The sequence below is a fragment of the Cherax quadricarinatus genome, chromosome 53, assembly GCF_038502225.1.
Source record: "Cherax quadricarinatus isolate ZL_2023a chromosome 53, ASM3850222v1, whole genome shotgun sequence".
In the NCBI taxonomy this organism is placed as follows: Eukaryota; Metazoa; Arthropoda; class Malacostraca; order Decapoda; family Parastacidae; genus Cherax; species Cherax quadricarinatus.
In genome coordinates, this window is record NC_091344.1 from 10,526,416 (window position 1) to 10,553,202 (window position 26,787).

The 26,787-nt window shown below is 37.3% G+C and overlaps 3 protein-coding genes across 3 annotated transcripts; 1 reads left to right on the forward strand and 2 right to left on the reverse strand.

The window, feature by feature from the left end:
- Nucleotides 1-537: 537 nt before the first annotated feature.
- LOC138854242 (cuticle protein 21-like) lies at nt 538-7,097 on the reverse strand. Its single transcript, XM_070096256.1, has 3 exons — nt 6,882-7,097; nt 1,138-1,242; nt 538-927 (listed from the first exon to the last, which is right to left on the reverse strand). Exons 1-3 carry the CDS (start codon nt 7,095-7,097, stop codon nt 658-660), a joined length of 591 nt encoding a protein of 196 aa, XP_069952357.1. The 3' UTR covers nt 538-657.
- An 11,108-nt stretch (nt 7,098-18,205) lies between these two features.
- On the reverse strand, nt 18,206-23,783 carry LOC128692272 (cuticle protein 7-like). The gene is made up of 4 exons (XM_070096257.1): nt 23,707-23,783; nt 19,076-19,148; nt 18,704-18,814; nt 18,206-18,502 (listed from the first exon to the last, which is right to left on the reverse strand). The coding sequence occupies exons 1-4, from the start codon at nt 23,781-23,783 to the stop codon at nt 18,206-18,208; spliced, it is 558 nt and encodes a 185-aa protein (XP_069952358.1).
- Nucleotides 23,784-23,896: 113 nt separating this feature from the next.
- On the forward strand, nt 23,897-25,367 carry LOC128692241 (cuticle protein 7-like). Its single transcript, XM_053781317.2, has 3 exons — nt 23,897-23,908; nt 24,683-24,793; nt 24,983-25,367. Exons 1-3 carry the CDS (start codon nt 23,897-23,899, stop codon nt 25,277-25,279), a joined length of 420 nt encoding a protein of 139 aa, XP_053637292.1. The 3' UTR covers nt 25,280-25,367.
- The last annotated feature ends 1,420 nt before the right edge of the window (nt 25,368-26,787 follow it).

Here is a 26,787-nt window from a genome sequence, read left to right on the forward strand (position 1 = left end):
ACCCAGTCCCACTGGGTATATGATTTGTAGTTCAGTGGTAAGAGCGTCGTTAACTTTGACTGGCTTCCCAGACCTACAAGCACTTTAATTCAGCTTTACCTAAATGTGTTGCTCTTAAAAATCTCTCATTTAACTCCAACCTATTTTTTATTTACTCGGCTTAAAACTAATAAAGTCTAACTCCATTAATAGTTCTACCAATGACTGACTAAAAAAATATACATTAATATGTCATAATGCATATAATGAGATACAGTCAGGGCCATACAGTACAGCGCTGTATGATGCTGGTGGCTTAGCGCTTAGTTTTGATAATAATAATAATAATAATAATAATAATAATAATAATAATAATAATAATAATAATAATAATAATAATAATAATTAAAGATTAGCTTGCCATGGATTCGATCCTCATTCCATGATGTTCTCATGATGTTGGTGATCTTCATTTCCCCATAAACACAAAATGCAAACAATTTACGAAGGTTTCACATTTAGAAAAAAAAAATGTTTGTGAAGGTACTGTTTATTAAGTCCACAGAGGTAGCCTCACACCTACATAAACATCACACATAACACATAACATAGGATTTGATGTTTATTCAAAGTATGAAGAGGGTGGGTAAGGTTTTTGGCTGGTTAGGTGGCCTTGCACTAAGGCACGTACACTGGCTTGTGCTCAGGCCTGTACTGTGGCTTGTATGCAGGCTTGTACTCTGGGTGATGGGCTTCTCCCTCGTAGTTCACCACAGCTTCCAGACCATGACCGTTGTCTGCGTAGTTGACGGTTTGCTTGCGGCCGTCGGGAAGGTCCACGTTGTAGGTACCTTCGGTCTTGTAGCCGTCGCGGGTTTCTGAATGACCGAAGTTGGCGCCTGAGTAGTGATCCACCACGCCATAGTTGAAAGCATATTTGGGAGGAACCTAGAGAGACATACTTCGTACAATAAATAATTGCAGATTTTAAAGTTCTTGTGAAGATAATATTAAGACATAATAATTACTTACTGCAACTATGTTAATAAATGTATTACAAAAACTATTCATAAAACAAATATTATTAGCATTAGCAGACATATATATACAGTAATAGAAACTGTATGTTGTTTATAAACCATGATCAGACTTCCTCACCTCAGGGTAATGAGGCTGGTGGTGGGGTGCATGATAGGCAGGTGGAGCATGGTGCACAGGTGGCTCACCAGCTACCATCATCAAAACGCAAGCGATAACGTAAACCTGAAACCATTCAGATGCTTTTCAATGACAAAAATACCACAGTGAAAACAGGAAAAAAAAAAACTTAGTGCTTTCATGTGCTTACACACATATCTTCAGAGGATACATATTTTTTCAGTGCAATTGTCCTTCCTCTGCAATATTAAATAATAAATAAAATTGCCAAACACTTAACTAATACCCAAAAGGTTTACCTCCCAGTAATTCTTACCTTCTGGTCCTCTTTTGAAATCCTTTTTCAGTGGAACTAATAAACATTGTCTGCCAAGCCTTCTCTTTCCTCACACATACGTTACAATTGTATAAATATTTTATCTCCAACTGTTTCTAGCATATCAAAATTAATCTCATCTATGTCTTCTATTTTCATCCATTATTAACCTGCTTACTGCTTCAACCTCTTGCTCCAACATCAAATCCTGTTGCTACCTCTTTTAAACAACTACAGTTCCTTCATATCATAAGAATGAAAACTACTCTCATTTCATCATTAAAGTTTAAGAACTTCTCAATAAAATCCATCAATTTACTTATAAATTCTACCTTATTATCCAGCATCTAAAAACTTTAACTCATAATTGACAAGTCCTTTACTTCAGTAGTTCTGAACATGGCAGTATTGGCAGACTGAATAATCAGTCCTCAGAGTCTGAACACGACTGTACTTGGCTGCAGCACTGTACTTGGATGCAACACAGCAGACTGAAGACAAGACAAACATTTCCGTACCTTGAGGGCCATGCTGAAGATCTAATAGTGAGAAGAGTTCTGCCACTGTTTATATAGCGCTTCACCGAGTCACTTTCCCCAAAATTTTCAAGATATTTAGGGGCAGTAATAACAACGTAAATGTGGAAAAATGCTCTTACGAGGCAGATGTTACACTGTCATTTTAAAATTACTGATTATTAAAATACATATCTGAAAGAATGTTATAGATTTGTTATGTTAGACAGAAAAACAAATATTTTTTAATAAAATTTCTAATAATTGTTAGCCTGTTTTTATCAAACTGTTTTTATTTTTTGGTTTTCTAATAACTTCGTCTTCTCTATAGCTATCTGTTCTTCGTTATTAAAATATGATCTGTAAGTGGCCAGAACCAACAAGAGGCAAATATTAAGTTATATTTTTTTTTTATTATCACACTGGCCGATTCCCACCAAGGCAGGGTGGCCCGAAAAAGAAAAACTTTCACCATCATTCACTCCATCACTGTCTTGCCAGAAGGGTGCTTTACACTACAGTTTTTAAACTGCAACATTAACACCCCTCCTTCAGAGTGCAGGCACTGTACTTCCCATCTCCAGGACTCAAGTCCGGCCTGCCGGTTTCCCTGAATCCCTTCATAAATGTTACTTTGCTCACACTCCAACAGCACGTCAAGTATTAAAAACCATTTGTCTCCATTCACTCCTATCAAACACGCTCATGCATGCCTGCTGGAAGTCCAAGCCCCTCGCACACAAAACCTCCTTTACCCCCTCCCTCCAACCTTTCCTAGGCCGACCCCTACCCCGCCTTCCTTCCACTACAGACTGATACACTCTTGAAGTCATTCTGTTTCGCTCCATTCTCTCTACATGTCCGAACCACCTCAACAACCCTTCCTCAGCCCTCTGGACAACAGTTTTGGTAATCCCGCACCTCCTCCTAACTTCCAAACTACGAATTCTCTGCATTATATTCACACCACACATTGCCCTCAGACATGACATCTCCACTGCCTCCAGCCTTCTCCTCGCTGCAACATTCATCACCCACGCTTCACACCCATATAAGAGCGTTGGTAAAACTATACTCTCATACATTCCCCTCTTTGCCTCCAAGGACAAAGTTCTTTGTCTCCACAGACTCCTAAGTGCACCACTCACTCTTTTTCCCTCATCAATTCTATGATTCACCTCATCTTTCATAGACCCATCCGCTGACACGCCCACTCCCAAATATCTGAATACGTTCACCTCCTCCATACTCTCTCCCTCCAATCTGATATTCAATCTTTCATCACCTAATCTTTTTGTTATCCTCATAACCTTACTCTTTCCTGTATTCACCTTTAATTTTCTTCTTTTGCACACCCTACCAAATTCATCCACCAATCTCTGCAACTTCTCTTCAGAATCTCCCAAGAGCACAGTGTCATCAGCAAAGAGCAGCTGTGACAACTCCCACTTTGTGTGTGATTCTTTATCTTTTAACTCCACGCCTCTTGCCAAGACCCTCGCATTTACTTCCCTTACAACCCCATCTATAAATATATTAAACAACCACGGTGACATCACACATCCTTGTCTAAGGCCTACTTTTACTGGGAAAAAATTTCCCTCTTTCCTACATACTCTAACTTGAGCCTCACTATCCTCGTAAAAACTCTTCACTGCTTTCAGTAACCTACCTCCTACACCATACACTTGCAACATCTGCCACATTGCCCCCCTATCCACCCTGTCATACGCCTTTTCCAAATCCATAAATGCCACAAAGACCTCTTTAACCTTATCTAAATACTGTTCACTTATATGTTTCACTGTAAACACCTGGTCCACACACCCCCTACCTTTCCTAAAGCCTCCTTGTTCATCTGCTATCCTATTCTCCGTCTTACTCTTAATTCTTTCAATTATAACTCTACCATACACTTTACCAGGTACACTCAACAGACTTATCCCCCTATAATTTTTGCACTCTCTTTTATCCCCTTTGCCTTTATACAAAGGAACTATGCATGCTCTCTGCCAATCCCTAGGTACCTTACCCTCTTCCATACATTTATTAAATAATTGCACCAACCACTCCAAAACTATATCCCCACCTGCTTTTAACATTTCTATCTTTATCCCATCAATCCCGGCTGCCTTACCCCCTTTCATTTTACCTACTGCCTCACGAACTTCCCCCACACTCACAACTGGCTCTTCCTCACTCCTACAAGATGTTATTCCTCCTTGCCCTATACACGAAATCACAGCTTCCCTATCTTCATCAACATTTAACAATTCCTCAAAATATTCCCTCCATCTTCCCAATACCTCTAACTCTCCATTTAATAACTCTCCTCTCCTATTTTTAACTGACAAATCCATTTGTTCTCTAGGCTTTCTTAACTTGTTAATCTCACTCCAAAACTTTTTCTTATTTTCAACAAAATTTGTTGATAACATCTCACCCACTCTCTCATTTGCTCTCTTTTTACAGTGCTTCACCACTCTCTTAACCTCTCTCTTTTTCTCCATATACTCTTCCCTCCTTGCATCACTTCTACTTTGTAAAAACTTCTCATATGCTAACTTTTTCTCCCTTACTACTCTCTTTACATCATCATTCCACCAATCGCTCCTCTTCCCTCCTGCACCCACTTTCCTGTAACCACAAACTTCTGCTGAACACTCTAACACTACATTTTTAAACCTACCCCATACCTCTTCGACCCCATTGCCTATGCTCTCATTAGCCCATCTATCCTCCAATAGCTGTTTATATCTTACCCTAACTGCCTCCTCTTTAGTTTATAAACCTTCACCTCTCTCTTCCCTGATGCTTCTATTCTCCTTGTATCCCATCTACCTTTTACTCTCAGTGTAGCTACAACTAGAAAGTGATCTGATATATCTGTGGCCCCTCTATAAACATGTACATCCTGAAGTCTACTCAACAGTCTTTTATCTACCAATACATGATCCAACAAACTACTGTCATTTCGCCCTACATCATATCTTGTATACATATTTATCCTCTTTTTCTTAAAATATGTATTACCTATAACTAAACCCCTTTCTATACAAAGTTCAATCAAAGGGCTCCCATTATCATTTACACCTGGCACCCCAAACTTACCTACCACACCCTCTCTAAAAGTTTCTCCTACTTTAGCATTCAGGTCCCCTACCACAATTACTCTCTCGCTTGGTTCAAAGGCTCCTATACATTCACTTAACATCTCCCAAAATCTCTCTCTCTCCTCTGCATTCCTCTCTTCTCCAGGTGCATACACGCTTATTATGACCCACTTCTCGCATCCAACCTTTACTTTAATCCACATAATTCTTGAATTTACACATTCATATTCTCTTTTCTCCTTCCATAACTGATCATTTAACATTACTGCTACCCCTTCCTTTGCTCTAACTCTCTCAGATACTCCAGATTTAATCCCATTTATTTCCCCCCACTGAAACTCTCCTACCCCCTTCAGCTTTGTTTCGCTTAGGGCCAGGACATCCAACTTCTTTTCATTCATAACATCAGCAATCATCTGTTTCTTGTCATCCGCACTACATCCACGCACATTTAAGCATCCCAGTTTTATAAAGTTTTTCTTCTTCTCTTTTTTAGTAAATGTCTACAGGAGAAGGGGTTACTAGCCCATTGCTCCCGGCATTTTAGTCGCCTCATACGACACGCATGGCTTACGGAGGAAAGATTCTTTTCCACTTCCCCATGGACAATAGAAGAAATAAAGAAGAACAAGAGCTATTTAGAAAAAGGAGAAAAACCCAGATGTATGTATATATATATGCATGTGCGTGCCTGTGAAGCGTGACCAAAGTGTAAGCAGGAGTAGCAAGATATCCCTGTTATCTAGCGTGTTTATGAGACAGAAAAAGAAACCAGCAATCCTACCATCATGCAAAACAGTTACAGGTTTTTGTTTCACAGTCATCTAGCAGGACGGTAGTACTTCCCTGGGTGGTTGCTGTCTACCAACCTACTACCTATATGTATATAGTATACCTATATGTATATACCTATATGCCTATATGCCCGAAATGCCTAGCCATGCTAAGCGTTCTAGTGGTACACTCTGTAATCACAATTTTACTACATGTAAACCAAACAGTAACCGAATTTCTGTAAACTCAGCATTGTAATCCTTATAAAGAATAAACTTTGAATTGAATTGAATAGTAATAATATTGGTAGAATTAGCGACAATGTTAGGTTAAAGGACACATGTGCAACTAATGAAAAATTTTACTGTGGCAACGTTTCGCTCTCCAGGTTTGTCAAGGTGTTGAAGAGCGAAACGTTGCTACAGTAAAATTTTGCATTAGTTGCACTTGTGTCCCTTTAGCTACCAGTATGTGTATAGACAAAAATGCAAGTTAAGAAACTCTTTTATCACGACAACGGTAACAATGTTTAGAGCTTAACAGGGACTTCGTAAAGCTCCACTCAAAGGAAAATAGTGTTCTAACAAAATATTGTAGATAAATGGTTCAAACAACCGAGAAGTTGTTAAATTAGACACATGTGCAACACTTAGGTATCTTTATTGAAGAAACGTTTCGCCACACAGTGGCTTCATCAGTCCAATACAAAGACATACTTGTCGAAATATTTTACCACAGATGTACAATCAGCTTCAAACATCTATTCTATGACGTCTCTTGATAGTCAGCAAATATGATAAGAGTCATTATAGAAATGCACTGAACGTATCATTCGCAACCCGGAAAAGTAACTGGCCACACACACCACATGAAAACTATCCCTAAGTAACTTGAATTGTCAAGGAGAAAGTAATTTTGTTTAGCGCTATTTAAACAGAGACAGAATTCTCTTCACCAACACAACTCCAGCATGGCCCTCAAGGTTTGGAAATACGTGTCTCATCTTCAGTGTGTTCTTTTAGTTACCTGTTCTACCTTATTTAGATTTTTAGTAATGTAGTGTAAAAGCTTCTGGTACCGTCTTGTACAGCCTCCCAGAAAAGCCTTGTCCAGATTTTCAGAACTGTTTTGCTCATAATACAAGTACTGACCTGTGAGACCAAAAGTGCTGGCGTGTTCAGACTCCCAGCCAGAAATAATTTCTTGTTCGGACTCCCAATTGCAGACTCTTAGTACTATCATGTTCAGGCTATCAGTATAATACTATTCAGATTTCAAGTATAATCTTGCAATATATATATATATATATATATATATATATATATATATATATATATATATATATATATATATATATATATATATATATATATATATATATATATATATATATATATATATATTTACATATATATAGGATGGGGTCCACCTCTGGTGTAAATTGTGGGACCCATAGCCTCGGAGAAGTGGATAAAAAGGCTTCAAGGAAGAATATTTGGATTTCTTCCTGAAGCCATTTGAATATTCCACTTCCCCTACCACCCCATCTTTTAAACTATTTTTTTTTTTACCAATAGGAATATTTTATTACATAATATGGCACAGAAGATTTAAGAGATACATTGTTGATATAAAGGTGGCATATACGGTACATGTTGTCACGTGTGTATCACCGATTATAAGGCGAAAATCTCATCCAGCTCCTCAGAGCTGGGGCGCGTGCCCAAAATGCAGCATGCATTACCCCTTTGAACAGCCGCACTGAGCCGCTGGAACAGAAAACTAGCTGCCCTGGGATCCCTAGTTACCCTGATGAGTCTTTTTCCCAGCTCCTTAAGGAAATTAGATGCACTCTTTCCCCATGAGCCAAGGGTCTCTGAGCCTATGGGAACAAACATATAATGATGGGCAAGTTCTCCATATTTTCTAGACTTTTGGGACTCCCTAAAGCTGGCAGCTGCCCCTCCTTCCTCCCTGGTGTATTGGAGATAGGTATCAGCCAAGGTAGATGCACATGTATAGTCCCACACCACCTGCTTCCCATCTGTCCAGGCTTGAAGGGTGATACCATCTGGACGCTTCTGGCTGCCATCAGATCTGCATAGTTGGGGTGGCTCCCTTACTGCTGGGCATCCAGCTGTTGTGAGGCTCCTCTTGATAATGTTATTAACCTCCTCATGTCTTGCAATCTTTCCCTCGGATTTACGGCACACAAGACCATGGTACCCGAATCGGTCTGCTGCTTCACTGCCACAAATACACCTGTGTTCGGCGAGAATAGGGGCGGCAAGTCGAAGGGCAACACCGATGCGGATGGTCTGTGGGTCGAGGCGTGTGCCAAGGCTGGAGTTGGGAACAGCCAACAGAAAGTCCCCAGCATGAGGGGCTCTCACTGCCAGCAGGCGGGCTCTATCCTTCCCTGACACACTCTGAAGCATCGTTGAGGCTATATTTTCCACTATTGGACCATCCCAGTGCGATTGTTTGTAGTTGTTGGGGGGAGCAGGTCTGGTTTCTGAGCCCGTTAGATTATCCCAGATCATTGCTCCGTCAAGGAATTTTTGGTCCTGGGCTCCAATCTTGTCCCTAAGATGTTCAGGGAGAATCGCTGCTACAAGCTCTCTGGATGCAATACACGAGGACAGAAAAGCAGGTAACGCAATCTGTGATGACTTGCGGACACCAATGCCTCCTAGTCTGACTGGAAGTGTAGCTTGGTTCCACTGCCCGTCTTCTAGAGTAAGGTTAAGTACTTTCGTAAAAATCTGCCTCAGAATACTGTCATATTCGTGCAGTATAGGGTTATCATATGAAGGTGCACATCTTAGGAAATATGTCAACCTGGGCAGACTCAAGCACTTTGTGAGAAGGTACAAGGCATCGTGGGTGTCCAGATTGCCTATTCGTTGTTCCATTCTCCTTAACTCTTCCAATTTCTTCCTGAGAATTGTGTCAATGGCATTGCTTCCCAGAGGTGCTCCTAGCAAGACACTATTTGTGGGGGCAATGACTGCTGCTCCTGGTAGTTTTGATCTCACTGCATTTATCACTTGTTGACTGACTGAGATGATTTCACATTTGGATGGATTCAGGATGAGACCCATATATATATATATATATATATATATATATATATATATATATATATATATATATATATATACATATATATATATATATATATATATATATATATATATATATATATATATATATATATATATATATATGTCGTGCAGAATAGGCAGAACTTGCTATCTTGGCTTAAATAGCAACGTTCATCTTGCCATATAAGACAAGCAAAAATTTGTGTATGCAATAATTTCGCCAAAATCATTCTGAACTTAACGAAAAAAATATACTTCCTTGTGTTTGTTGGGTATTAAATTATTGTAAACAAATCTAAAATATATTTAGTTGGGTTAGGCTAAAATAAATTGTTCTTGTTATAATAAGGTTAGGTAAGTTTTTTAAGATTCTTTTGGAGCAAAATTATTTTTTTTTTACATTAACATTAATGAAAAAAATATATCTTTAAACGTATAAGAGAAAATTTTTGAAAGGACTTAATTTTAAATGAGTTCTTGCTAATTGACCAGTTTTACATATTCGGCACGACATGTATATATAAATATATATATATATATATATATATATATATATATATATATATATATATGTGTGTGTGTGTGTGTGTGTGTGTGTGTGTGTGTATATGTGTGTGTGTGTGTGTGTGTGTGTGTGTGTGTGTGTGTGTGTGTGATAAATATAAATATATGCTTTCAGGTTTTTGTTATCGCTTGCATTTTGGTAGTGGTCGGGGGTGAGGCTCCTGTGTACCCCGCTCCATCTGCCTACCATGCTCCATCTTCCTATCATCAGCCCCACTACCCAGCGGTGAATACAATATGCCCAATGATTTATAATATTTTCTATACTTTATATTACTGTGTACTAGTGAATAAGGAGTGATGGTAACTATTTTTAGTACATGAAATTATTTTGAAGTTAGTTAAGATCCATGCAATACGTAATACATAAAGTGTTTTAATATTATTTTCCCTGGATTTATACAGTCTGCAACTGTATGTGTGTTGTATGATTTATGTCTCTGCAGGTTCCTCCGAAATACGCCTTCAATTATGGAGTCGTAGACCATTACTCAGGCGCCAACTTCGGTCACTCTGAAGTTCGTGACGGTTATAAGACCGAAGGTAGTTACTCCGTTGACCTTCCTGACGGCCGTAAGCAGACCGTCAACTACGTGGACAAAGGAGACGGTTTAGATGCCGTGGTGAACTACGAGGGCCAAGCCCGTCACCCAGTACACAAGCCTTCTTACCCATCTCATCCAGTACACTACCCACCTCCCCGAACTTACGAGTAAATAATGAATCAGATGTTATGTATCAGCGGGAGAACTCACAGAAATGTGCAACTTTTTAACTGATAATTGGATAACGTTGTGTTTTTAATAAATAGTTACTATATAACTTTTATGTTTAAATAGATACCAACCTTTAGAGAATTTTGACATATTAATTCGTATATGTTAAAGAGATTGTGAATAGAGTAGTTATTGAAAAGCTGAAAGATGAAGATGAAGAAGATGAAGATGATGAAGATGATGATGATGAAGATGGTGAAGATGATGATTATGAAGAAGATGAAGAAGTTTTTAATCGTGAGGGTTAGAAACCTAGGATAACCCAATAAAACCATTATATCTGGCATAATGCTATTGGGGTCCTCTGATCCTCTTCTGCAGGATGCGACTCGCAACAATTAGATAAGAACATAAGAAGAAAGAAGGAACACTGCAACAGGCCTACTGACCCATGCGGAGCAGGTCCATGTCCCCACCCCGGATTAGCCCAATGACCCCCCCAGACTGGTCACCTCCACTCAAGGATAAAGCAAGGCACCAGACCCAGCAGCACAAGCTAGTCAGGTCCAACTCACACCCACCCACGCCCACTCATGTATTTATCTAACCTATTTTTAAAACTACACAACGTTTTAGCCTCAATAACTGTACTCGGGAGTTTGTTCCACTCATCCACGACTCTATTACCAAACCAGTGCTTTCCTATGTCCTTCCTGAATCTGATTTTTTTCAACTTGAAACCATTGCTGCGAGTCCTGTCTTGGCCGGAAATTTTCAGCACGCTGTTTACATCCCCTTTATTTATTACTGTTTTCTATTTATACATCTTGATCATACCCCTCCTAATTCTGCGCCTTTCGAGAGAGTGCAGATTCAGGGCCCTCAGTCTATCCTCATAGGGAAGATTTCTGATACATGGGATCATCTTTGTCATCCTCCTTTGTACGTTTTCCAGAGCATTTATGTCCATTCTGTAATACGGTGACCAGAACTGAGCAGCATAGTCTAAATGAGGCCTAACCAAGGATATATAGAGTTGAAGAACAACTTGAGGACTTCTATTATTTATACTTCTAGATACGAAGCCAAGAATTCTGTTAGCTTTACTGCGAACACTAATGCACTTGGTTTTAGATTACTGCTAACCAGAACTCCTAAATCCTTTTCGCAATCAGTAGTATTAAGATCTACATTATTTAGTTTATATGTGGCATGGTTATTTAACTGTCCAACATTTAGAACTTTGCATTTGTCAATATTAAACTGCATCTGCCACTTCTCCGACCATTGCATCAGTGTATTCAAATCATCCTGGAGTGCTCTAGTGTCCTCATTAGAATGAAATGAGCGGCCTATTTTGGTGTCATCAGCAAATTTGTTTTTGTCGCTATTTATTCCTTCACATATGTCGTTTATGTAAATTGTGAACAACAACGGGCCCAACACTGACCCCTGAGGAACACCGCTTGTGACGACGTGCCCCAATTCTGATTTCTCCCCATTTATGCAAACTCTCTGCTGCCTATTTGTCAGCCATACCTCTACCCAGGAAAAAATCTCTCCTCCTATTCCGTGTGCCTTAAGTTTCCTCAATAGCCTGTGATATGGAACTCTATCGAAAGCCTTACTGAAGTCCATATACACAATATCATATTCATTACCATGATCTACCTCCTCAAACACCTTAGTGAAGAAAGTTAGTAAATTCCTAAGACGGGAACGCCCATTTGTAAAACCGTGTTGCGATTCATTATTCAATCTGTGCCTATCAAGATGGCTACGAATTGCTTTGGCAATTATTGATTCCATAAATTTTCCCACTATGGAGGTAAGGTTTATTAGTCTATAGTTCGAAGCCAAGGACCTGTCACCTGCCTTGTAAATAGGTATTACATTTACCATTTTCCACTTATCAGGCACTATGCCAGTTTGTAGTGATATGTTAAAAAGATTAGCCAAAGGTATGCTAAGTTCTTCTTTACATTCCTTTAACACCCTTGCAAACAGTTCATCAGGGCCTGGGGATTTGTTAGGTTTTAGTTTCTCTATTTGTCTGAGGACCATGTCACATAGTTTATTATCCTGTTCTACATAATCTATTATTTCAGGAATATCGTTAGTATTTTCCTGGGTGAAAACTGAGAAGAAGTAGGTATTGAGAATTTCACATATCCTTATCACTGTCAGTGATCTGACCAGAGTTACTCTTAAATGGGCCAATCTTGTCCCTAATCTTACTTCTGTATACCTGAAAGAACCCTTTTGGGTTAGTCTTTGAATCCCTTGCGACCTTAGCTTCACAATCCCTTTTTGCTTTTCTTATTCCTTTCTTTATTTCTCTCTTTAATTGAATATATTGATTTCTTAACTGCCCATCTCCTCTTTTGATACGCCTATATATGCCCCTCTTTTGACCAGTGAGATGTTTTAATCTATTGTTCATCCATTTGGAGTCATTTTTGTTAGATCTAATTTCCCTACTCGGAACAAAAGTTGTCTGGGCAGCAAGAACTATGCTCTGAAAAACGTCATATTGGCAACCAAGATCACCTACCTGACACATAGTCAGGACATCCCAATTTAGCCCACCCAGGTAATTTTTCAGTCCCATGAATTCGGCCAAGCGAAAATCTGGAACAGTGATTTGACTGCAGTTATCTGGGTAATTCCACGATATATTGAAACTAAGTGATTTGTGATCACTTTCCCCAAGCTCATCATTAACCTCAAGATTATTAATTAGTGAATCTTTGTTGGCAAGAACCAAGTCAAGTAGATTGTTTCCTTTAGTTGGTTCTGTCACAACCTGTTCTAAAAAGCAATCCTGAACCGTATCAAGAAAGTCACTAGACTCAAGATTTCCTGTCATATTGTTCCAATCAATTTGTATAAAGTTAAAATCTCTCATTATCACAACATTTTCATACCTAAATGCCTTATGAATTTCATCCCATAACAGCTTACTGCACTCCCTATCAAGGATTGGGGGCCTATAAATCACACCCAAGATGAATTTGTCACGTCCCTCGAGAAACTGTAGCCAAACAGATTCTGTGTTCGATGTTTCTAATCTTATATCATGTCTAAGACAACAATTTAAATTTTCTCTGACATACATCGCCACTCCTCCACCCTTTCTGTTGACCCTATCAGTGTGGAATAGTTTATAACCCTGTATGTTGCATTCAGAAGGCATTTCTCTATTTTTCAGGTTGAACCAGATCTCTGTTATACCAATAATATCTATATTACCTGCACTTGCAAGTAATCTTAGCTCATCTATCTTATTTCTTAGACTCCTACTATTTGTATAGTAAACCTTAAGGGAGCTAGTCACTCGTTGCCGTCTTCTATCTTTCTTTGTTTGTTGATCAATTGTTTGCCATTACTAGCAACTTCATTTTAAATATTGTCTTTTAAATATATCCCTGAGGTATCCCGGTAATAACTGCTGTTTTTAACCCTTATGCTGCAGCCTGATTGTTTCCCACAAACATCCATACCTCTACAATCTATCAGTTTAAATTCCTAGACAAGTGATCAATTACCCTCTCAATTGAATTGGCTAATGCAACCACTCCATCCTCAGAGAGATGAACCCCATCCCTTGAATACATATCACGCTTGCCAAAGAATAGGTCCCAGTTATCAATGAATGGGATTGCAAGTTCCTTGCAGTACCTGTCAAGCCAGCAATTTATACCAATTGCCCTAGACATCCATACATTGCCCACTCCCTTTCTAGGCAAGATGCTACAAATGACTGGGATCCCTCCCTTAGACCTAGCTACTTCTATGGCTGATCTGTACTTATCCAGCAGCTCCTCTCTCCTGCCCTTCCCAATGTCATTACCCCCAGCACTAAGACAGATAATGGGCTTGTTCCCATTACTTGCCATAATATTATCCAATCTGCTGACTCTGTCACCAACACCAGCTCCAGGAAGACACACTCTCTGTCTGACCTTTCTGTCTCTGTTACAAAATGCATGGTCCATATATCTTACCTGAGAATCACCTACAATTAAAATATTCTTACCTTGATTAGCAGGGGAATCAGTGGTACCTTCAACCTCACTAACCACTGAAGTACACTCGTCTTGGAGAACAGAGAATCGATTTCCTACCTTCACATCTTCTCTATTAACTCTCCTCATCTTCCTTCTTCCTGAACTGTGAACCACTTGCCACTTAAAGCGGCTGCCACTATCACTGCTGGTGACCATTTCCTCCTTACCAGCTAAATCCTTCTCACACTCGCTCCCAAACTCATCTATGCGAAGCTTCAGCTTCCTATTTTCCTCCTGAAGAAGTAGAATCTCCTTCTTCAACACATGAACCTGAGATTCTAAAACACTACAACAAGCCATGGTGCTTGGTAACAGCCCACGCTAACTCCCAAGAGCTTAGGCAGGTATGACCGCAGGTGACCACTGACCTCAGCATACTACCCAGATAATGATTTACTGTTAGGTGAAAAGGGTCAACAGATGTAAAGAAACATGTCAAACGTTTTCACTTATGTGGGGATCAAACCCGGGTACTTCCGATATTAGTGGAAGGCGCTGTCAGTTGAACCAAAAAGTTATACTGACGACCAGATGTATAATCACCAAACTGCCTCTAAATTGGTATGGGGTGAGCGATAACAAATATCAACTAATTCTTTGAACTCACGGATGATGATATTTAGAAAAATAAGGCTTTAATTTTGGAGTTGGTGAAGGAATGAAAATAGATTGCATGTCGCTCATGCAATTTATTTTCGTTTAACTTTTCGATGACCGTGCAGAATTATCCGATGAATATTACAAGTATGGTAGCCACACCAAAGCACCAAGAATCAAGATTAATTACTGGCTAACTGGTCATCGGGCCATTCATCCCTACCTGACCATTTTATCAATTTCTCTTATTTCTTGTACTTAGTTTTTATATTTGTTTAATGCGTAACTTATACATCGCTTTAAGTACTCAATTATTCTTCATATTCATGTTGGCTCTCAAATTCTAAAATTTCTATTCTTACTGTCATCAAATTTAGAACATTCTAGTCTTACACAGTACATTATCAAACATTGAAACCTAGCATGTTATATCACTTATAAAAAAAAAATTTATTTACTTCACTTTTAACTTTAGATATGTTAATTAAACAGTTCCACATGTATATGCGGTATACACATGTGTGTTTGTGTATGTATGCATCATCACATCATGACGTCAAATACTCTTTTCCTTTATGGGCTTTGAAAACCCATGAAGGAAATATATATATATATATATATATATATATATATATATATATATATATATATATATATATATGTATATATATATATATATATATATATATATATATATATATATATATATATATATATATATATATATATATATATATATATATAAACACTGATCTCTGACTGAAGGAGACTCGAAGCTACGAACCTTGGAATAAGGTACGCAGTGCTACCAATCTCACCACACTGGACAATACCTTGGCGTGCAGCTTGTGCTACACGTTGATCCAAGGCAGCCAGCTTTCAGGGAGAAGGCTTACAGCTTTTCATCTCATCCCCTGCATGCATCAGCCTTACTAGCAAGCAAAATATACACAAAGCCTGTTCTTGCGAATTCCTTGCATATATATATATATATATATATATATATATATATATATATATATATATATATATATATATATATATATATATATATATATATATATATATATATATATATATATATATATATATATATATATATGCCCAGGGAGGTACTACCGTCCTGCCAAGTGAGTGTAAAACGGAAGCCTGTAATTGTTTTACATGATGGTAGGATTGCTGGTGTCCATTTTTCTGTCTCATAAACATGCAAGATTTCAGGTATGTCTTGCTACTTCTACTTACACTTAGGTCACACTACACATACATGTACAAGCATATATATACACACCCCTCTGGGTTTTCTAATATTTTCTTACTAGTTCTTGTTCTTGTTGTTTATTTTCTCTTACCTCCATGGGGAAGTGGAACAGAATTCTTCCTCCGTAAGCCATGCGTGTTGTAGGAGGCAACTAAAATGCCGGGAGCAAGGGGCTAGTAACCTCTTCTCCTGTATATATTACTAAATGTAAAAGGAGAAACTTTCGTTTTTCCTTTTGGACCACCCCGCCTCGGTGGGATACGGCCGGTGTGTTGAAAGAAAGAAAGATATATATATATATATATATATATATATATATATATATATATATATATATATATATATATATATTATTGTATCCACAGAACAAGTGGTATTGGTCAATAACAACACTGCACTAGCCAAGGAGTCGAGTTCATGCTGTTTTGGCCCGCCTCATGGTGAAAGACAACGCATGACGCTTTAGACCACCAGACCACACAATCCTTAGGGCCAAAAGAGCATGGGTTCGACTCCTTGGCTAGTGCAGTGTTGTTATTGTTATATATATATATATGTATATATATATATATATATATATATATATATATATATATATATATATATATATATATATATATATATATATATATATATATATATATATATATATATGCAATAAGATCACAGTAAACAGGTGATTTCAGAATATGCAAAGCAACCAATGTGAAAGAATAGAGAAATTCCAAGCGCTTGGATGTTTTGCATATATATATATATATATATATATATATATATATATATATATATATATATATATATATATATATATATATATATATATATATATATATATATATATATTACATCCCTAAAAAAAGCCGTAGGACCATGTTGAACAAGGAAAATGTCTGTCTTGCCATACCAGGAAATCTTTCTTGATATGCCTTTACTATTTAGCAACTTCAAGATCCAAATTGTATTTATAAATCTTCATATAAAAACTATTTGATTATGAATTCCACCGAAAATACTGATGGCAATGCTTATGAAACCTAAGTGTTTATAGGAAAGTTAATTTAGATAGCATTTCACACTGAAATCGCAGTAATGAAGGGGGCTGATAATTTGCAAAAATAAGAGAATTAAACAGGCAACTGAGGTTGGAAAAAATGTACCAGATTACACGGAAATTGAATATTAATAAGCTCGAGGATTAGTTCACTGAATGATATGTTCGTAAACAGTAAATCTGTATTGTCGTATTACTGGCTTGTACTAGACGAAACAAAAAAAATAAGAAAAAAAGATGAAAGAAGAAGAGCGCAATCTGTTGTATTCAGGTTTTGATAAGATTACTCGTACTATATGTAGCAGGTTTATTTCACAACTGCAAGAAAAAATAAAGGATGATATCTACACTCATGGAACTTTCTCAAATTCTCAAGAAATCACAGAACAGAATAAATGTTGGAAATATATATGATTAATTAAACCTATGATAACTAGGCATTTAACAGCGTGCAACATTTGCTTCAGTTAATGTAATAGGTGGATAAATGGATACTCAATTACTGAAACAGCCAAGAATACACTTAATACCATCACTTCAGAGTCATTTATTTAATTAACCTAAAATGTATCTCGTCTATGATGGACTCTCCACCCATGGAATTAGCAAAAATTTATAGTCTTGCCATGTTTTATTGCACTTAAGTATATGCTGAAATACGCCAGACCAGTATATTATCTTATATAATTGTCAAAGTCTTTGGTGACTAAAGTAAAATTAACACAAACCCAGTGAAATGAGACTTAAATTATGCTGATCTTTCTTTTATCTAAAAAAAAAACTTACAAAAATAAAGTTTTCTATAATTTCTAAGGGGTTTATTCTTATTAAAACAAATATGTTTTGAATTTATTGTTTATTAAATGCAGAATGGCATTTACATACGTTCATAAAATTTAAACATGTCGCTAAGGTAAATATCCAGAAAAAAAACAGTTAAATCGAGATAATAATTCCGAATCTTATGTGAGTCTAAATTGATGTTTACTCATAATGTGGGGGAGGTGGGTAGGGTGTTGGGTGGGAAGGGTATGATGGCTTGTATGTTGGTTGGGCGGGGTACGAGTGTTTATGTGCTGGGTACTGGGCTTCTCCCTCATAGTTCACCACAGCCTCCAGACCATCACCGTTGTCCTGGTAATTGACGGTCTGCTTGCGGCCATCGGGGAGGTCCACCGAGTAACTGCCTTCAGTTCTGTAGCCGTCGCGGGTCTCAGAGTGACCGAAGTTTGCGCCGTAGTGGTCCGCTACACCATAATTGAAGGTGTATTTGGGAGGTTCCTGGGAAAACAAAATTCACAGTACATTGCAAACTATATAAATCTAATAAATATAATTAAAACAATAAAATTTTGCAATGAATCTAATAAAACTGTTCTAAAATACATAACTAACCAAATTAGTCTGTCATCTCTTTTTTATACATGTATTTTAATGTGTTCAGTAACTGTTATTAATGATCAATAGACACATCTTCCTCACCTCTGGGTAGTGCGGCTTGTGGTAGTGAGATGGAGCTGGGTAGGCTGGTGGAGAATGGTGAACAGGAGCCTCACCAGCCGCCACGGCCAAAATGCAAGCAATAAGAAAGACCTAAAAATATATATATATAAATATATAATATATATTATATGCCTTTTAAAATTCATAAATGCTGGAAACTATTGATTTCTTAATCTAAGTTATGCTGTTATGCATCAACTCTTACATTTAGCTGAAACATCTTATCCAATTTTTCTTTAATGCTTTCCTATTTAATAGACAGAAGGAAAGTGCTTCTGTATTTAGCCAATTTTTCGCTTGAGGATCAATCCAGTCGTTATCTTTACTAAACAATTTCTTGGTACTTTATACCTTTAGTTTCATAATTATCTTCTTCCTCTGACTTCCTAATTTACGATTTGCGGAAACACTGTCTATAACAGTTCTTTAATACATTTTACTTTGTATTGTCATTTTATTCTTACGCTATAATTCTTACATTATGTCTTATTCCCCCCTTCCCTTCAATGAAGATACTAAAATTTTCTTTTATTCGTCTTCTCTTCTGTCAATCTTACATTATTAACCAAGATAGCCAGACTTTGTCTCTAACTTTTCTATTAAATGCATACATCTCTGACATCAAATTAGAAGTTATGTACAATTCCAATAAGTTGAAAAACAAGACGCATATGTTACACTTGGGTATCATTATGGCCGAAAATTTTACCTGTACAACAAGCTTCTTCAGTCAAAAATAGCTTAGTACAACTTTGGAGATTATTTCTAATATCTCCAGTGAGGTTTTTGCCTCTTTTCGAATGAAGAAATATATTGTGTAGGCGAAACGTTTTTATAATAAAAATACTCAAGTATTGTACATGTCTCTTTTTCATCTACATCTCTGATGCTTTTTTTTTTTTCATTTTCAGTTTGATTAGCACCGCACTCAATTCTTTCATACGAAGTTCCAGCTCCTTTTCGCTTCCTGATAAATTGTTCCTTCCTTCTCTATACATTAAATCTCTATATATATTTCATTGTCTACATTTCACAACCAATCAAATTATTCTATTTATCTTTTTTTTTTTTTACATTTTTGTCTCATCTAGCATATCAAAACCTTCATTCTTTTCTGACGAATTCATTGCTTTCTCGGGAAACAAAAACAGCACAGGACTAAGAGTCTGAACGAGAAATTATTGGGGTCCAACACCCCACACTGAAGATTAGAGTCATTACCATACCTTGAGAGTCATGCTGGAGTTGTGATGCTCAGAGGTGCGCTGCGTCTGATTATATACGCTCCTCCAAGTGACTTTCCCTAAACATTTCTAAATATTTAGGAACAGTTATTACATTGTGTGTGTGTGTGTGTGTGTGTGTGTGTGTGTGTGTGTGTGTGTGTGTGTGTGTGTGTGTGTGTGTGTGTGTGTGTGTGTGTGTGTGTGTGTGTGTGTGTGTGTGTGTGTGTGTGTGTGTGTGTGTGTGTGTGTGTGTGTGTGTGTGTGTGTGTTTGTGTGGTCGATGGTTCTTCCGGGGAAGATATTACACTGAATAGATAATGTGATTATCATGTAATTATTGATAGGCTGTAGAAAAAATAGTTTTTTTTTTTTAAATTAATTGTGCTTGAAATACAAAGAAAAATCACCATGTTAATTTGTTAACGTGAATAACAAGAGTTCTGATCATTTTAGCACGTCGGAAGATTTAAAAAAAAAAAAAACGTGAAGACTCTTGGAAGGAAAAACTGAGCATAGTATTGTTGCGTGGAGATGCCGACTAGAAGGTACTGGCTCTCACGAATTTCCCAACTCTGTAATAGACAGAGTTGGAAGGAAATAAATGCAGTCTCAACACACACAAGTTAGAGGCAGGCGATGTATGACAGCTACATCCTAATGTACAACAAGGGAGTTTGCTTCATTCTTTTTTTGAACCTCTAGCCAAACGACATGAATATAATAGGTGTTTGAGGTTGATTCCTTAATTGTAACTGAATCGCTGTTATCCATAAATGCTCTTAACTCCATGAGTATCAATTATGACATGTATGTGTCAGACACCAGACGCATGTATGGTAGAATTAAAGACAGTGGAGTCATTGTACACCTGTAGATTCCATCTCATATTTGTCTTCAGATGCATGATAGGCCTAATGAATTGGCAAAGGGGGAATGCATCACAATCTTGTTGTGTCACCTAGTAATTTGAGGACATTAGCTTGAGACTGAGTGACAATGGCATCAGTATGTCAATCTAGCATCATTCTGTCATACAGGAGGTGCTGCATGTCAATGATGCATCAAAAAAAAAAATGAACAGACTCTTGAATTTCACAACTGCAGGGCTACGGCTGAGCTGTAAGTCTTCCTAGGAGGTTGTATCACCAGCTAATGTAGTCGTAACTAATGCAGACTGTGGCAGAGAGACTATTGTCACCCTGCATCATTACTTACTAGAATGCAAATTCAGAGAAAAGCTCACTCACAAATTATGAAAAAATGCCGAAATATTTCGACCACACAGTATTACAGACAAAAAATTACCATGTAATCTGAATATATACTTTGACTTTGCCTATTGTAAATAACTCATAACCACTTATATTTTTGTAAAATTAAACTATTTCTTTCAAAAATAAACATTGCAATCTGCTTAGTTCTCAAAATTTTGGGGGTCAGGCCTTGGACCAATTATGTGCCATAGTAATCTTTTGACTATCGCTTGCTGGATGGGTATGGGATGGGTATGAAGGTATCATTCTAACTATTTAACCAAATTTACGCCACTACAAAATCTTTTGCACTTAATTTTGTATAGAGTAAGCAATAGCAAAATGTAATTACTTCTGAAATATCGGAAAAGATAATAATCTTTAGATAGCATCATGTTAATACTGGAGCTGATGAAATTAACGGAAAAAACTTTTCACTCAGCAACGATGTTGGAATTCTCGGAGTGAAATTTGACTGGAATAATTATGAAGAAATTTAATACGGATCTTCCTAGCAAGGCATCCAAGATACTAGGAGTGACCTAAATCCTAGTAACGAAACATTTCTATAAAGATTTTCGTGACTAAGGAATGGAGATTATCTGGAAGTCATTGAAAGGCTTTACAGTATTATCAATGTGTAGGCGAGAAACTACAAAGTGGGACATACTCAAAGTGAGAGTAAATATACTCCTTATTTGCAAGATCTGCAATAAAGCCCTTCATAATTATTTCAATCAGATCTCACTCCTAGTATATCAACTTCATTGCTGAGTGATAAGTGTTTTCCGTTCATTCTTTCATCAGTTCTAGCAGTAAGGTTATGATATATAGAGATCATTACCATTTGGGTTTTCTAAGAAGCAACTGTATGTTCTTATTGCTTATCCTATACAGATTTAGGAGCAGTTTAGTGGCTGAAGTGCATGAAATTTTGTAATGGCGTAAATTTGGCTAGTAGTTAACATTTCCTAGAGTGGGATGAATCACTTTCCTTGTGTACATGAGGCAGTAGCTGTTATATACCTCCTGTCTTTTCCTTTGTGAATTGGGATTATATTTGCTTCCTTCTAACTTTGTAATAATAAGAGTTGAAAATTTTGAGATAAAGCCAATCCTTGCTGGTCAGCTTTTCTTCGAACCGATACTAAGTTTTCCTCTTATGAGCCTTCAGTACTTTTTAAATCTTCCAATAAGTTATAATTTTCTGAAGTTTCTTTATATTTTAAGCACAATGAGTTTAAAAACTAATTACTGTGGCCTTTTAATTATCAATATTTATGATACGACAAGGTCCTAAATGCACCAGAAGACAAAAAGAATGCAGATGTAATATATATAGACTTTGCAAAAGCCTTCGACAAGTGTGACCATGGCGTAATAGCGCACAAAATGCGTGCTAAAGGAATAACAGGAAAAGTCGGTCGATGGATCTATAATTTCCTCACTAACAGAACACAGAGAGTAGTCGTCAACAGAGTAAAGTCCGAGGCAGCTACGGTGAAAAGCTCTGTTCCACAAGGCACAGTACTCGCTCCCATCTTGTTCCTCATCCTCATATCCGACATAGACAAGGATGTCAGCCACAGCACCGTGTCTTCCTTTGCAGATGACACCCGAATCTGCATGACAGTGTCTTCCATTGCAGACACTGCAAGGCTCCAGGCGGACATCAACCAAATCTTTCAGTGGGCTGCAGAAAACAATATGAAGTTCAACGATGAGAAATTTCAATTACTCAGATATGGTAAACACGAGGAAATTAAATCTTCATCAGAGTACAAAACAAATTCTGGCCACAAAATAGAGCGAAACACCAACGTCAAAGACCTGGGAGTGATCATGTCGGAGGATCTCACCTTCAAGGACCATAACATTGTATTAATCGCATCTACTAGAAAAATGACAGGATGGATAATGAGAACCTTCAAAACTAGGGAGGCCAAGCCCATGATGACACTCTTCAGGTCACTTGTTCTATCTAGGCTGGAATATTGCTGCACACTAACAGCACCTTTCAAGGCAGGTGAAATTGCTGACCTAGAAAATGTACAGAGAACCTTCACGGCGCGCATAACGGAGATAAAACACCTCAATTACTGGGAGCGCTTGAGGTTCCTAAAACTGTATTCCCTGGAACGCAGGCGGGAGAGATACATGATTATATACACCTGGAAAATCCTAGAGGGACTAGTACCGAACTTGCACACGAAAATCTCTCACTACGAAAGCAAAAGACTTGGCAGACGATGCAACATCCCCCCAATGAAAAGCAGGGGTGTCACTAGCACGTTAAGAGACCATACAATAAGTGTCAGGGGCCCGAGACTGTTCAACTGCCTCCCAGCATACATAAGGGGGATTACCAACAGACCCCTGGCAGTCTTCAAGCAACAGTCTGGTTGATCAGGCTCTGATCTACCAGGAGGCCTGGTCACAGACCGGGCCGCGGGGGCGTAGACCCCCGGAACTCTCTCCAGGTAAACTCCAGGTAATATCTTACTCAGAAGAGTCATCAGCTGTAGCTAATGACTCTTCTGACATGCTATCTGTATACAGCATGTCTACAGGCAGGGACATGCTGTCTGTAGACAGCATGTCCCTGTATATTTAGAAATAATTGGGGAAAGTCACTTGGAGGAGCGCTATATAACCAGACTCAGAGCACCTCTCACCATCACAACTCCATCAACATGGCACTCAAGGTACGGCAATGACTGTCTGTCTTCAGTGTGTTGCGTTGGTTCCCAGTATTTTCTCATTCAGACTCTTAGTCCTGTGATGTTTATTTTACCTAGGGAGCAATTACTTCCTCGGAATGAATGGAATTTTTTTTATGGTAGATAAGAGACAAATGTGGCAAAAAAGGATAAATAGAATATTATTTTGATTGTTAAAGAATGTGATTTCAAGCACAGACCTGAATTATAATTTGTTAGGATGAGAAAAGAGCTGACACTTAGCATGAAGGAAATAGATGAGGCTGTAATCAAACCGAAAATGGGAAATATCAGAAATGAGCGCGATTGATAAAGCGATAAATAAATTAGAGGGGAAACAAAGTGTTATAGCATTGTTTAACTCATGTATGAAGGGAGAGATATCCAAGGATTAGCAGGGAGGATTGCAGTTTCTTCATAACATTTTCTTCGTAAAATATACCAAAGAACTGTTGCTGGAAGAAAATGAAAATGTAGATTATAAGAGATAATGTGTAAAATACAGAAAACTTGCTTGGCAAATATACAAAAATAACGTTTCGCTTGGTCTGCAGACAAAACATTCTAAATAAAGTGTACAACCTACTTTTGTGCCTTTATTACAAAAAATCTTTTTAAGGGGGGAGAATGAGGTGTACCGAACAAATTTTCTTCTTGAAGCATGTAAGTGAGCAGTATTTAGAAGTGGAAATGAATTGATGGTTACGTCAATGGATCTGGAAGGATCATACAACCTTCATATGACATAAATATTTTCAGGTTTTTCTCATTGCTTGCATTTTGGCCGTGGCGGCTGGTGAGGCTCCTGTTCACCATTCCCCACCAGCCTACCCAGCTCCATCTCACTACCACAAGCCGCACTACCCAGAGGTGAGGAAATGTGTCAGTTAATAATATTTGCTGCCCCATTAATGTATATTCGTGTATAAAGAGCTAATTTTGTTACAGTAATGTATTTTAGGACCATTTTATTAAGATCATTGCAAAATTTTATTATTTTAAATATATTCGATATATTTATATAGTCTGCAATGTATTGTGTGAATTTTGTTTTCCCAGGAGCCTCCCAAATATTCCTTCAATTATGGTGTAGCGGACCACTACGGCGCAAACTTCGGTCACTCTGAGACCCGCGACGGCTACAGAACTGAAGGCAGTTACTCGGTGGACCTCCCCGATGGCCGCAAGCAGACCGTCAATTACCAGGACAACGGAGATGGTCTGGAGGCTGTGGTGAACTATGAGGGAGAAGCCCAGTACCCAGCACATAAGCCCTCGTACCCCGCCCACCCAACATACAAGCCATCATACCCTTCCCACCCAACACCCTACCCACCTCCCCCACCATACGAGTAAATATCAACGTCGAATCAAATGTGATTCAAGAAATATTACCTCCATTTGACTATATTTTCTGACTGTTTACCTGAGCGACGTGTGTAAATTTCATTGAGGTATATAATTACTATTTTGCATTTAATAAAAAAAATAAATTCAAAACTTATTTGTCTTAATAAGGAAAACCCCTTAGAAATTATAGAAACTTTATTAATAACTATACCCACTTATTAAGAGAAAAATAGCATAAATATAGCATCATTGTATTTTGCTTGTGTAAGTTCCTTATGGTCAGCACTAACTTTCCTAGTCACTCGAGATAACAAACTTGTCTTAAATTTAATCTTTAAACTGTGCAGAAGAGGTTAACTTCGAATACTTAAGTGATATATAACTTGGTTAAATAGTAGGATTTTTCCCTAAAGGGGAAATTTCTTTAGGATTTTCACTCTATAATCGATGCAATATATTTCAACTTCTATATATGACACTTAAGTCACGATGTTAAGTGCATTCTTGACTGTTTCAATATTCGAATATCCATACCTCAACATATTACTTTACGTAATTGAAAAAATGCTGCATCTTTTTTTTAATGCTGCTACTGCTTTTCTATGGTCTTCTAAATTCTGAGAAATAATGTCATGAGTGTGTTCATCTCACTGTATTTCTTCTCAGGGAGTTGCGAAAGAAACCTGCCACAGATCCAGGTTGTCTAATCTAAACCTGAATGCAACCGATTCTATTCTTCTATTTCCACCTATTTTACTGTAAACATCTTCCATTCAGTGCAACCCGATAGTAACAAAGTCACTGTTTCCTAACATATCATTCGGTGAACTAATTCTCAAGATTATTAATATTTAGTTTTCCTGTAACCTGCGGCGCTGTTTCCAGTGCATTAGTTTGTCAGATTATTAGTTTCTTTATTACCTGCTACTTCAGCAAGAGAAGTTACCAAAACAATTTTTACAACAAATTTGTAATTTTCCAATAAAGTATATTTTCTTATGCTCTAAACTATATTAATAGTTTTGCGTATATATATATATATATATATATATATATATATATATATATATATATATATATATATATATATATATATATATATATATATATATATATATATATATATATATATATATATATATACATATATATCGTGCCGAATAGGCAGAACTTGCGATCTTGGCTTAAATAGCAACGCTCATCTTGCCATATAGGACAAGTGAAAATTTGTGTATGCAATAATTTCGCCAAAATCATTCTGAACCTAACGAAAAGTATATATTTCACTGTGTTTGTTTAGTATTAAATTATTGTAAACAAATCTAAAATATATTTAGTTGGGTTAGGCTAAAATAAATTGTTCTTGTTATAATAAGGTTAGGTAAGTTTTCTAAGATTCTTTTGGGGCAAAATTTAAATTTTTTTACATTAACATTAATGAAAAAAATATATCTTTAAACGTGTAAAAGAAAATTTCAGAAAGGACTTAATTTTAAATGAGTTCTTGCTAATTG